Source organism: Bos indicus x Bos taurus, chromosome 2, assembly GCF_003369695.1.
Source record: "Bos indicus x Bos taurus breed Angus x Brahman F1 hybrid chromosome 2, Bos_hybrid_MaternalHap_v2.0, whole genome shotgun sequence".
Taxonomy (NCBI): domain Eukaryota; kingdom Metazoa; phylum Chordata; class Mammalia; order Artiodactyla; family Bovidae; genus Bos; species Bos indicus x Bos taurus.
This window is the reverse complement of record NC_040077.1, coordinates 47,172,847-47,186,004: the sequence shown is the minus strand read 5'-3', so window position 1 is coordinate 47,186,004 and position 13,158 is coordinate 47,172,847. Positions and strand designations below refer to the sequence as shown.

The window sequence follows — 13,158 nt, the reverse complement described above, 5'->3', positions numbered from 1 at the left end:
AGCATTGGTGATTTAATGCTTATGGTGCTAATATTAGTAGTGCTTTTTATTCATGAATGTCTAATGTGTTTTTTTCCACCTCTCTTTTTCTTTTGTCTTTCTTTTTTAGCAAGGCAAGCCGTATGTCTTCGACAGAGTGTTGCCTCCCAGCACGACTCAAGAGCAGGTTTACAATGCGTGTGCAAAGCAAATTGTCAAAGGTAAGTGCTATTTCTTTATTTTCTCCTGGGCCTTTCAGAATAATTGAAAATGTTAAGTGGTATTTGCAGCCTAGAAATCAATGTACCTTGACCGTAAGCAGAGGCCTGCTAATTGGAAACACTGAATTATAGCAAGCTCTGGCCCTGATTTGCTATGATGTCAGGATTTAACTCCTCGATACCTCCTTTCCAAAGAGATTTCTTTATTTCTTTTGCCACCTTTTGGGCAGAGTTATTCTGTCACTTAGAAGCTTAAAAGCAGGGTAAGATATAGTCACACTATTTTTGTAATGGCTTTAAAATATTGCTGAAGCTATAGTACCTCCTCAGGAGAAAAACATCTATTCTGATGCTCCAGTTGTATATTTTTTGGTTGATCTATTTTGTGCATCTGTCTCTTCAGAAAGAAAATTTATTTTTTTTTACTTTTAATTTTATTGGAGTATAATTGATTTGTAATATTGTGTTAGTTTCAGGTGTACAGTAAAGTGATCTGTTATTTGTATGCATATTTGCATTCTTTTTAAGCTTCTTTTCCCATCTAGGCCATTACAGAGCTTGGAGTTGAGTTCCCTGTGCTATACAATAGGTCTTTATTAGTTTTTTTCTATATAGTAGTGTGTATGAGTCAGTAGAAATGGTTTCTGAAAGTATAGTCTTCAGAAAGAAGCTTTAAATGTGGAAAATTCTTGGGCATCAAGGAATTTTCTGCAGCATCCTAAGATCACACATTACCTTGCTGGTTAGTAAGTTGTTCTTACTACTCAGCATTCCTTAATAATACTTTCATCTAACCCACTTTCTGTCTTCCCACCCAGACCCTGACATTTGTTCTTCCACGTAGGTAGCCTAAAGCGTGAATTTGTGTCTTAGAGATCAATTCTTTTTTTCTGGGACTGGCCTCGGCCCTGAAGGATTCGTGTCAAAATAACAGCAGGGAGCCAAGCAATTTATACGTTTCTCTGCCTTGCCCTTTCAAATCAGGGGCAGGACAGAGCTTGCCCTTGGGGAGCTCGCCATCTGGACAGAGCTGACAGAGCTGAAGGGGCATCTCCTGCTCCTTTGCTTTTCATCACTGAATCCTTCCTTTCAGATTTGAATGCTGCAGTAATGGTGTTTTCAAATGTCTTGATGCTGCCACTTTGATAGGTAGCGCTAGATTTAAAGAGTGAAAAGTGAAAAAACAAAACCCAAAACACCTTGTCCTATTAGATCTGCTTGTTTTTAGAAGGTGAGCTGACTAACCTAACTATTTGAAAGGCATGAAAATCAGCCCTGGTTACATCTGTTAGATTCATTCTGACCTTGGACACCTGCGTGGGAGACGCCTGTCAGTATGTACCATCTCTTGCTGAGGTGTATGGTTATTTATGTTCTTGTTGCAGACATCAATTCAATTAGAAAGTCTTTACCGTAAGATTATTACAGAAAATTGAAGAGAAAAAAGTATGCCAGAATGTGAGATTTTTTTTGAATTAATAGTTTGGGCTTATATCTGTGGTAATTTTTGTCTTCTTTCTACTTCTACTCTTTTGCTTCCTTGTCTAAACATATTTGCTCTTTCTGGAGTATATAGTTTTGCTCCTAGGCAGCCCCCCTTCCCCTCTATTATCAGTCTCTTTTATATTTTTATTAAAGTAATCACATACAAGCCAGAATTCGTTCTTTTTCTCTCCTCCTTCATTATCAGAACCAAATAGTATTTACTGCTTGCTGTGCTAAGCACGAGGGCTATTTAAATACACACCCACCCTCTCTAAGTTGACATCGTAATTAGAGATGGATGCACTCCATTTGTAAAAAATCCTGTGATTAACAAATAATGCTAATAACCCTGAAGTTTTTATTTACTAGATAAGTTTGGGTCCCTTTCAGTGTTTGGGTTTTTTTATAATATGAAACGTCAGAAATGGACAGTCCCTAGGTGTGGGGGGCGGTTCTTGTGGACTTCCTAACTGTGGATAACTTGAGTCCCCAATAGACAGTGAGTCACAAAGAAAACCATCGAAAATAAAATCAGGCTCTGACATGATATAGTACACAGACATTTCTTGGGCACCATAAATATAGCATCAACATGCTCATTTTGTAGCAATAAAGAGTGTCTTATTCTCCCTTAAAAGGAAATTATTAGGGGCATAATGGAGACCAAATTTAACTTTTTTTTTTTGGTATCCACTGAAGCTGCCATGAGGGGAAGTGGCCGTGTATTTCTGTGTCAGCAAGATAAAATGTAGGTATAAAAGAAAGAACTGCTTGGCATAGATTACTCAGGTACAGCTGAGGTTTCTCTGGCCATGATAAACCTTGTTTACATCAGGAATGGAAGGTGGTACAATGGGAATCTTTTTTTCTAGAGGCCAAGATTTGAACAAATGACTTCTAAAAGTCCCTTAAGCCTCTGCAATTCATGGTGATATAGTAGATTGGTGAGCTTTCCTTTCAAGTCTATCTAAACCCATAAATGATTTTGAGATCAGAGAGACTCCTTTTAACTGGACAGCTTTATTCTCTCTTGGTCCTTGCATTCCCTTCAACTTCACTGGGTTTAAAAAAATATATTTTGAACATTTGATTGTAGCGTCCTGGCATCTCCTACGCTCCCATCTTTGCCTGGTGTGTGTTTTTCAAAATGTCATCTGAAAGAGTGTAGAATTCTCTCCATTTCTTCTAGAAGAGGTGATAGGGTTTGTGGGTACCAGCATGGTAAATAGGAAGGTTCCTATGGATGCCCTAGGATTTAAAAACTGGTCACTGGGCACTGTTACTGAAGTAATCGGAGAAACTGTTTCCCCATGTACAGAAGCCTCCCCTGGCATTTGCCTTCCAGATTAACTGGATGTAGATCCTCCAGTGCTGGAGAAGACGGTTTCTTGTTTTCCAGTTCTAATTTCTTTAAACTGCATCCATTTGATTGTTTCTTTCATTCGTGTTTTGATGTGAGTATACTAGGTATTTGCCATATGGTTAAGTATTGCTAAGGACTGAAGTCACTAAGACACCTAAGACTCTGCAGAAATCTTTGAGTATAGAGAAGGAGCAGATGCTTGCGTAGTTATTATACATGTGGAGATTATGTGCTTTAAGATGCGTGTGTGCAAAATGCTATGGGAGCACAGAAGAAAGTCACTTGATACTGTTGATTTTGGTGAGTGGGGAGGAGGATTGGAGAATTGAGGAAGGCTTCTTGGAAAGGTTGGGATCTGAGGAGCATAGAATATGCGGGGCTGTACAAGCAGAAGGAACAGCAAAAAACCAAAGCCTAAAGCTTAGGGTGCAGAGTGATAAGCCCTAAAAAGTTAGGCTGGGGACTTCCCTGGTGGTTCAGTGGCTGAGACTCCACTCTCCCAATGTAGGGGGTCCAGGTTTGATCCCTGGTCAGGGAACTAGGTCCCACATGCCACAACTAAGAGTTCACATGCTGCAAATAAAAATCCCAAGTGCTCCAATGAAGACCCAAATAAACAATTAATAAATAGAAATAAATATTAAACAGTTAGGCAGGACCAGAGTTGGATAGAAATTGATGGACTTTATCCTGTAGGTGATGTGGACCCACTGAAGAGTTGTGGAATTTTTTCTTTTTTTGGCCTTGTTACAAAGCATGTGGGATCAGAGTTCCTTAACCAGGGATTGAACCCGTAGCTCCTGCAGTGGAAGTACAGAGTCTTAACCACTGGACCTTCAGAGAAGTCCCCAATGGAGAATTTTAAGCTCAGGGATATTATCAGATCAATTTTATTATTCTATTATATATGACTTTTAAGAAGAATTACATTTATTTTGCCGCTGTTATCTGTCAGGTACCCTCTATGCATTCTACATATGTTACTGCATTTTAAATCTTTACGACTTTATAAGGTGTGTGAGTATTATTATTCCCATTGTACTAAAGAGGAAATTGAGGTGAAGTAACTTGACCAGGTAGTTTAGGGACTAGTGAGGCCGTGCCTTGAACCTGAGTTTGTCTGACTTGAATTTTTCTGGACTATCCTGCCCCCACTTGTCTTGTGGGCCCGTAATGAGCATTTGGTAATTATTTTATGAGTTATTCCTTTTCCACCAGGCCATATGGACTACCTTGCAGAAAGGCAGGGGTAGGAACGGGAGTAGAGAAGGGAAAAAGGGAAAAAACAGAGACTGGGTTCCCAGGGCTGCTGGGTGACCCTGGCTGCTGCCAATGAGGAGGCACGCTTCCATTCTGAAGATGCAGCATGCCCTTGCCTGGGCACAGTGGCGTGGGTGCCCCCAGCTTGGCAGGCCCAGCATCCTGGCTGGCTGTTGGTGTTTGGTAGGATGGTCTCTGCAATCTCTGGGCACAGCCTGCTTGAGTAGTGTGGTTGGCTGGCGAGAGCCTTAGGAGTCCAAGCCAGGGGTGGCTTGTTAGCCACTATTGCCAGAGGCTTTGGTGCTACTTGTGTTTCCCTGGTAGCTCAGACAGTAAAGAACCTGCTTGCCAGTGCAGGAGACTTAAGAGATGTGGGTTCAATCTCTGGGTCGGGAAGATCCCCTGGAGGGAGGGCATGGCAACTCACTCCAGTATTCTTGCCTGGAGAATTCCATGGACAGAGGAGCCTGGCGCGCTGCAGTCCATGGGGTTGCAAAAGAGCTGGACACGACTAGGCAACTAAACAACGGCAACAGCTGGAGCCACTCTTGGGCCACTGTTTCACAAGGAGAGATGACAGGAGGCCACGACAGCCTCCCCACGTGCCCCGATGTGTAGCTGTGATTCTGTCCTCCCCGAATTCTTACCTGCCACTCAATGGAACTAACTCTTCTGCTTCAGCAAGACCTAGACTCAGAACTGGTAAAGCCTAGGGAGGGCAGCTCGACTCTGAGGCCACACCAGGAGGCACAGAGTATTTTCAAGGACCCCACTCCCCTCTGCTTTCCTCCCGGGAGATGACAGGACTCTTCCCGCGCGCTATGGGCTCTCTTCTGGGTTTGCTTGGCTGCTGGATGGACGTGTGCTGTATGGGGCCCCGCTAGCCCTGTGGTGTGAGCTGAGGTCACATCACGCCAGTCCCTGTCACAAAGAAAGGTTCTGTCCAGCTGGGCTGGTCTCTGGCTTTGTGGCTGGTGTACAGAAACAGTCATCCTGTTATGACAGAGACCCTGAAACAAATGCTTTCCTTGGGCCCAGGACCTGGCCTTCAGCGTGATGAAAGTGCCTCTCTGTGGGCTCTTTCTGCAGAGGCGGGCGGGTGGTGATGTGGCTCAGTGGCAGCAAGCACAGGCCTGTTCCCCTCATCTTTCTGTCCTTGGCGGGTGTCCTCCATCTCCCCGCATTTGTGGTCCAGCCTCATGTGCATTTTGGTGCTGTGCCCCGCTCTCCATGTGTCTTCTCCCCTCATAAGCAAATGTGGATGCAACAACAAGCAAGCCCCCCAAACCCAGAGTTTGGAAGGAAATAGAGGACACCAGGTTAGAAGAGCTTCTTGTTTTCTTTTTAAATCACCTTCTGATTCAGAATCCAGTTGATAGAGGGTGACATCAGCCCTCTTCAACCTTGAACACCGAGATAGGTTCTCCAACAATGAATTAATTGTTACATGATTCTGAACACTTAAGGCTAAGTGGAGTTTGTCCTAATGGTGTTTTGTGTGTTCTCCTTTTCTTTAAAAAAAATAAATAAATAAAAAGCAATTGCCCACAGTGTTGCCATAGCAGCAACAAAGAATCAGGGATTCTCCAAGAGTCTCACGTGCCCTTAGCTCCCTACCCTAAACAAGCGATGCTGTCCACGAGCATTATGTGTTTGCATGTATGTGTCCCAGCCCTTAGCCTGAGGGAGTCTGGTGAGCAGTGTGGCTCCCTAGGATTTAGTGAGGGTGGATTAGATGGGGGGACTGGGGATGTCTGTGGGGCACAATTCCAGAGCCCTCGCCCTCTCACTTCCTGGCAGAGGAAGAAGTACTGGGTTTTCCGCTGTCAGCAGAGCTGGACTCTGAGCTGAGGTTTCTTCCGGGGGGCAGCTGCTCAGGGCCCCCTCTGTGCAGGTGGGCGTGTGGGGTGGCCAGTGGCTCTGAGGAGGAGCAGAGGGACTGGACCTTGGCCTTGGCTCCCTTCCTCCTGTCCTAATGCCTGAGCTAATGGGTCCCAGGGTGCTTCCTCCACAGGGACTTAAAATAAGGAAGCCCTTTCAGGGTGGGGGGAGAGGTTTAATTTCTAATCAGTTAGGAGCTTAGGTGCTGTGATTGTGGCTGGCATTGAAATTGTCTGGAGGTGTTTGTGCCGTGAACATACAAAATGTTCAAACATCCAAGGATGGAGACCTCTTTCTTTCTTCAAGTCCCTCAAAGCATGTCATTTGTGGTTGTGTAGAAGCTCCCACTCCGACTACTGTTTTCTACTAGAGAAACCTTTTCTCTGAGCAGGTTGGCATTTTCAAGAAGACTGAAGCTTGAACCTCCAGCCCTTACATTGTAGTCTTCAAGCTTTTGCTTCCCCTGTTACCAGGGAAACCATTACCAGAAGTCAGATATGTGTGAACATTTTTTCTCTCTCAATATAGCTTGACACAAACTCTTGAGAGCTGCTATGATTAAAAAAAAAAAAAAAATCCTGCCATTTAATTTTTCTTTTTTTTTAGCTTCTCGAGGGAAAATCCCAGTTTCTTTTCTGATCCCAGTTTACACTCCAAAGCCTCAGATCAGTAAACATGTATTAAAAAAAATTTTTTTTAGGAGACTCAACAAAATAGCAAAAACTAACCACCATCATAAAACTGAGGGAGACCAAAAAAGCAAACAAACCAACCTAATCAGGGCCTGAAATAGACGGAGTTGCTTACCTGGCTTGATTTTTTTTTTTCTTTGTATATGGCCTTGGAGAGGACACCCTCTTATAGGGCTCCTCTCCCCACCCCTCTGTGCTTTTAGGAGTGAGAACTTCCTCCCTTATGTAAAGGTAGGGGGTCAGGGATATTAATCATGCATCATCCCGCTTGTCCGTGCTGTTTATGTGGGTGAAGCAGATCGAGGGAAATGAGCACTAAATATATTTTAATCACCTCTGCCGCTTTGAAAGAATTCCCACAGATAATTGCCAGCTCATAGCAACGTCTGTCCGACTGTCCACACGCCACCCCCCGCCCCCAAATCGTCTCTGTGTGATGGAAGCAGCCTACAGCGTGTGGGGTCAGCACAGTCTGCTCCTCCTGTTGCTGTTGTTGTTTTAGTCACTAAGTCATGTCTGACTCTTTTGTGACCTTATGGACTTGAGCTCGCTAGCCTCCTCTGTCTATGGGATTCTCCAGGCAAGTATACTGGAGTGGGTTGTCATTTCCTCCTCCAGGGGATCTTCCTGACCCAGGGATCAAACCCACGTCTTCTGCATTGGCAGATGGATTCTTTACAGAGGGGCTACCAGGGAAGCCCCTGCTCCTTGTGTAGTTAAAGGAAATTCCCAAAGCTCTTGGGCCAGGGCCATCTTCCTAGCACAGTCACTGGAAAAAGAGAGGCATTAAATTTGAGTTAGGACCCAGTTGGTTTCCGGGCTCACTGGATTGTCACCATGTGTCTCAGTATATGGAATGGGGCCCTGTGCCTCCCAACTCTGGACAAGCTCTGCTCTGAATGGGCTCCGGGTAGCTTCTCAAGAAACCTCCGCAAGGAACCTGCTGGGGCCAGGTTTAACCCAATCCAAATCAGATCTTCAGGAGAAGAATTCTACATGCACCTCACTGCAGAGACTCAGGGCATGATAATATTTTCCCCCCTTGACAGATCTCAAGAGATCAACATGGAGAAGAAAATTCAAATCCCTTTCTACTAAAAATAAAATACAGTGCTCGATATCTGTTTTGATTTTGATATAACCGGGAGAAAGTGTGTCCGCCTTTCCCTTTATTAATATATTCCATAGGCATGTGAGTCCATTTATTTTTATTTTGTGGAGCCGTGGAGGCCCTCATTCCTGCTTTTATCTCACAATTCTACTTAAAATGCAAATGGAATTGAATACATCATTTGTGTGAAAAATGAGATGGGCCATTTGGAAAATGTAATTTTAAAACAGGCAACCGGCACTGGCATGCAATCAAAGTAATGAGTTACTTTTAATTTTTTTCTTGCTTGCAGATGTCCTTGAGGGTTACAATGGGACGATTTTTGCGTATGGACAGACGTCATCAGGAAAAACACACACCATGGAGGTAAGGCTTCAGTGTGCTGTCGTCAGTCTCTGAGATGACTGAATGGAAGTGGCGCTTCCTGCAAAATGTTAGGTGCATGTGGCTTTTTGACTGAGCAATAGAGATGGTTAAGGGGATGTTATATTTGTGTCACAGTTTTTGTGTATCTTTGAGGTGTTTTAAAAATAGTGGTGAGTAATAAAGTCTCAGGAGTTCAGTATTAAAAAAATCCTCTTTTGATAGCTCTGTGAAAATATTAATAATAAATTCTGTTTACAACAAGCTAACCAGTGGTGTGAGTATCCCTATGGGCTGTCAGCCCCATCTTGCTGAGAAGGTCTGTTGTGAAAATCATTTACTCTCTAAAGAGTCTCTGGGGAGGCAAGTCTCTTCTGGATAAATAAAAATTTGTAGGTCAGAGGTTGAAAGAAGCTGGCTTTTGGACCACATTCAGCCCACAGACACATTTCTGTATGACCTGCAGTGTTCTGTGGTTTTTTGGTTTTTATTTGTTGCTTTTTTACAAATTGCAGGCAGTGTTTAAAATGGGAAAATTTCAAACAATTCTAGGTTGAAGATTCTTAGATTCTTATACATTTTGGTTGAAAATTCTGATGATCCAGCAGTTCTGGGTGCAATTTCACCATGATATGAGGTGTAAGTTTCATTGGAGCAAAGCTGTTCGTTGTCTCATTCACTTCTTTACTCACATTGCTGGTGTGTGAGACCACGGCTGTCACATAGGAGGGCTTCGATAGAATATTTGTGAAAATGGTATCCTCGTGGGGGCCCTGGCTGACCCATGAGTGTCGGGCCAGCCCTTGTGGACCCCTGGTCCCCTCCATGCACATCGTGAGTGAATGTTTAGCATCCTTCCCCAGAAACATACACCCCTGGTCCCCTGTGCCCTTGAGGGTGTGTCCCCAGCTCTGACTGTTGGCCCTGGATTTCTGTGGCTCCAGGCAGTTTTCCAGACAGGGCATGCCTGCAGAAAAAATTGGCCCCTTTTACCTCTTCTTTTCCTGCTTTTTGCCATGGATTTGACTCCTAAACAACCTTTGGGGCTGGATAATTGTTCTAAAGACTGGGCCCACCTGACAGGTGAGGAGAGGTGAAGAGTGGTTATTATAAGCAACTACACAGAGGAAGTTTGGGGAATTCATCTTACAAGCAGCAGGGTAAGATGAATCCTTAATCCTTCAAGCTTAGGTTTTTCATTTACGGTCCCCTCTTGGGACTGTCACTGAGTTGCCTACTGCAGACTCGGTTTAGCTTATGAATCATTCCTATTGAAGAAGAGATTTCAAAGGCACGAGGCTAATATCCTCAGGGCTCTGGTGTTCTGCTCACACCGACTTCCAAGTATGGGGCATGACTCTGGGGGACCTCATTCCTGTTGTGTTGATTCACTTCCCCCTGTTTCACTGAGACAGAGGGGTTCAGAGACTGCACAGATTAAAGGAAGCCCCGGGTTTATTTGCCACCTTTTCCAGGTGGAGCAGGACTGTTCCTGGTCACCCGAGCCTTTTGGTCTCTTCCCTGCATCTTACATCCTGTGGCAGTGCATCTCACATCCTTGGAAATGGGGTACAGGCATGGGTGTACCCCACGCTTCTGCTTTGGCCCCTCTCCTGCCTCTCTACTGGGCCCCAGACACTTAACCTGCTAGGCACTAGAAAAACTGCAGTGATCCATTGCCTGAGTTTCACCCACCCCAGTAACCATGGGCAGAAACTCCTTCATAACACCTGAGAGAGAGAGTAGGAGACGGCTTCTTATGAGGGAATCATTCCTTAGTTATTTGGAAACTTGCCCTACCATATACAATACAAAAAAATGCAATATTTAAACCCTCCCCCCCAAATCTTACAAAATGCCTACACTAGTGACCTTTTAAGCTTTGGGATTAATTCATCTTTGAGAAATAAATACAATGTATTTGCTAAATGGCAAAAATTTAAATTGTAAATCACCAAACAAGAGACCTGTCCCCAGAGTAGAATCTTTGTTTGTGTTGCATATGGGTGGCCAAGGATATAGGTGGATGTGCTGCTGCTGCTGCTAAGTCGCTTCAGTCGTTTCTGACTCTGCGACCCCAGAGATGGCAGCCCACCAGGCTCCCCCATCCCTGGGATTCTCCAGGCAAGAACACTGAAGTGGGTTGCCATTTCTTTCTCCAATGCATGAAAGTGAAAAGTGAAAGTGAAGTAGCTTAGTTGTATCCGACTCTTAGCGACCCCATGGACTGCAGCCCACCAGGCTCCTCCGTCCATGGGATTTTCCAGGCAAGAGTACTGGAGTGGGGTGCCATTGCCTTCTCCAAGGTGGATGTGAGGAAATGGCAAAGAGGTGTGCCATCCCCTTCACACTAAAATTGGAGACGTTGCATTAAATGAGAGCCTCTCCAGCTGTCTGTGACTCACTGTGTAAACCCTGCACCCTGGGAGTGGTACCGTGGGTCTGGAGGGACTCATGGGACCTAAAAGGAACAGGATGCTGTTCGGGTGGCTCTCACAGTTGCCTGAATTCTGTTGCTTTTCCTTCCTTGTCCGTTTCAAAAGGTTGCTGAGAATGAGCTGCTTTCCTTTACTGTGACTCTGGGGGACCACATGCTTATGTCTGCAGGAGGAAGGAGTGGGGTGGATGGGGGACCCTAGTGCCTTGCCACCCCCTCCATACTCTGCATCTGGCTCATTCTGAAGGGGGATGGTAGTTGGAGAAAAGGTAGGAAATATTTTAGAGGAAAACAGAGGAAAGGGGAATCCCCATACTGAAGTCTGGACATTGTAGGAGACCAGGAAACCCAGGGCCCTGAAATACAAAAAAAACACAAAAACCAACAAAACCCTTCAGGGCTCTCACCTTCTACAAGGAGGATTTTATATATTCGGCATTATACATTGTGATCTTTTAAAAGCTCTGGGAAGGGACTGTTAATTCCATGAATGGACAGAGCTGTCACATTTAAAAGCTGTTTTTCATTTTAATCCCCCTCCCTGCCCCAGTTTGGGGTCTGGCATCCAGTGGTGATTCCATTACCTTCTATTGAGGGGAGCAAACAGATAAGCCCACATAAAATTGGAAAGATTAGCTTCTGAAGATGGTGCGTTTCAGGCGGATTTTCAGCACAAATGGGAAACACTTGGCAGTGTTGGTGCTAAGCTGAGGGGACCCTCGGTGTGCTGGGCCCTGGCTGGGCTCTGGTGGGCAATGTTCAGGGGCTGGTTGGAAGAGGGGTCCTGGGGTGCTGGCTGCACGGAGGAGAGAGGGCCAGACCTTTGTTCGGAGCGGGAGGCTGGGAAGGGCTTCTCTCGCCCCGTGCCTTGCTTTTTGGCCTGCTTCTGCACACTGATTCAGATGGATGCAGACACGCTGTGTTTTTCCTTCTGCCCAAAGGGACACCTGGAGGCCCTGGGAGGGTGCAGGCTGTCCTGCTGCGAGGAGCTGCCAAGTGGATTTTCATGAGCCTGTCTGCGTGCATTGGCGCTTGTGCGCTGACGGGCCCCCACTCTCCCATCCTAAGTGTTTCAGGAAACTCTGTCCTGCTTGGGAGGCTGAGGAGGCCACTGGGGCTGGAACAAAGGGAGTCTTGTTCCATGGCCAATGGCCTGGGTCTGGTTTCTGCTTTCACATGTGCTCCAAGAAGGCCACCTTCAGAAGTGGGGAAATTATACAGGATTTGAGGAAGATTATACAGGACGCAAGTATTAAAATGTCTCTTTTGCTTTCTGGGAGAAACAAGATGATGGAGTGGTAATGTCCACTCGAGTTCATCCCTGATCCTCCAGCCGACTAAACTTGTCACGTTCTCCAAACAGCAGCGTGCTCTCTCAGTCCCTCCCCCGTTCTCTTTCTCCTGTTTCCTCTGCCCACAGTCTCACGTCTCCTTAATCTTACTCATCCCTCCAGATCTGGTGTCTTTCAAGGAAGCCATCCCATGTCACCCCAGCTGCAAGGGATGTTTCTGTTCTCTGAGTTTCTAGAGTTCATTGCCTCTTTATTACCTTTTTTGCCTGAGGTGACTATTTATTGTTTGTGTACGTATGCCTTTCGTTTGCCACTTCGTTTGCAGTGAAGACCTTTGTGGAATGCTTGTCTCCTACACACACCACACAAATCCATCATCACTGCACCACACGTACACCACACACACCTCCACACCACACACACCTCCACACCACACACACCTCCACACCACACACACCTCCATACCACACACACCTCCACACCACACAAATCCATCATCACTGCACCACATGTACACCACACACGTCTCCACACCCCACACGCCTCCACACCACACACGCCTCCACACCACACACACTTCCAGACCACACACACCACACATACCACATGGAGCTTCACACCACACACAGATACGACCTGTCTCCACACCATACACACCACACACATTCATCCTCATCACACCTCACATACCTCCACACTACACACACACCCCACACACACCACACACACCACACACATTCTTCCTCACCACACCTCTCATTGATAGCCTTCCCCACACATCCTCATGCCTCTCACACCTACACACTGTGTGCACCACACACAACACAAATACACACACTACACAAACACATATCATCTCTTATAAACACACACACACACTACATACCGTGTACACTGACACCAGACATATGCACACACTGCACACTGTGTACATTGATACCACACACACACCCACACACAGATCATTTTGGCATCCTCAGTTTACTGAGCATAAAGGGCCTCACCGCTCTTGGGCTTATGAGCTAGAAGAAGGCATCCTAGCCCTTAAACCTCTGGTAGCTTTGGGTATCACTG

At 45.5% G+C, this 13,158-nt stretch overlaps 1 protein-coding gene across 2 annotated transcripts in view; it reads left to right on the top strand.

Annotated features, from left to right (window-relative positions):
* The window catches only part of KIF5C (kinesin family member 5C), a 159,412-nt gene that overhangs the window by 54,419 nt on the left and 91,835 nt on the right, over positions 1–13,158 (top strand). For both annotated transcript variants that reach the window (XM_027561223.1, XM_027561231.1), the window contains exons 2-3: positions 110–200; positions 8,285–8,358. In XM_027561223.1, coding sequence (XP_027417024.1) covers positions 110–200; positions 8,285–8,358 — 165 coding nt within the window. The remainder of the gene's footprint in view (positions 1–109; positions 201–8,284; positions 8,359–13,158) is intronic.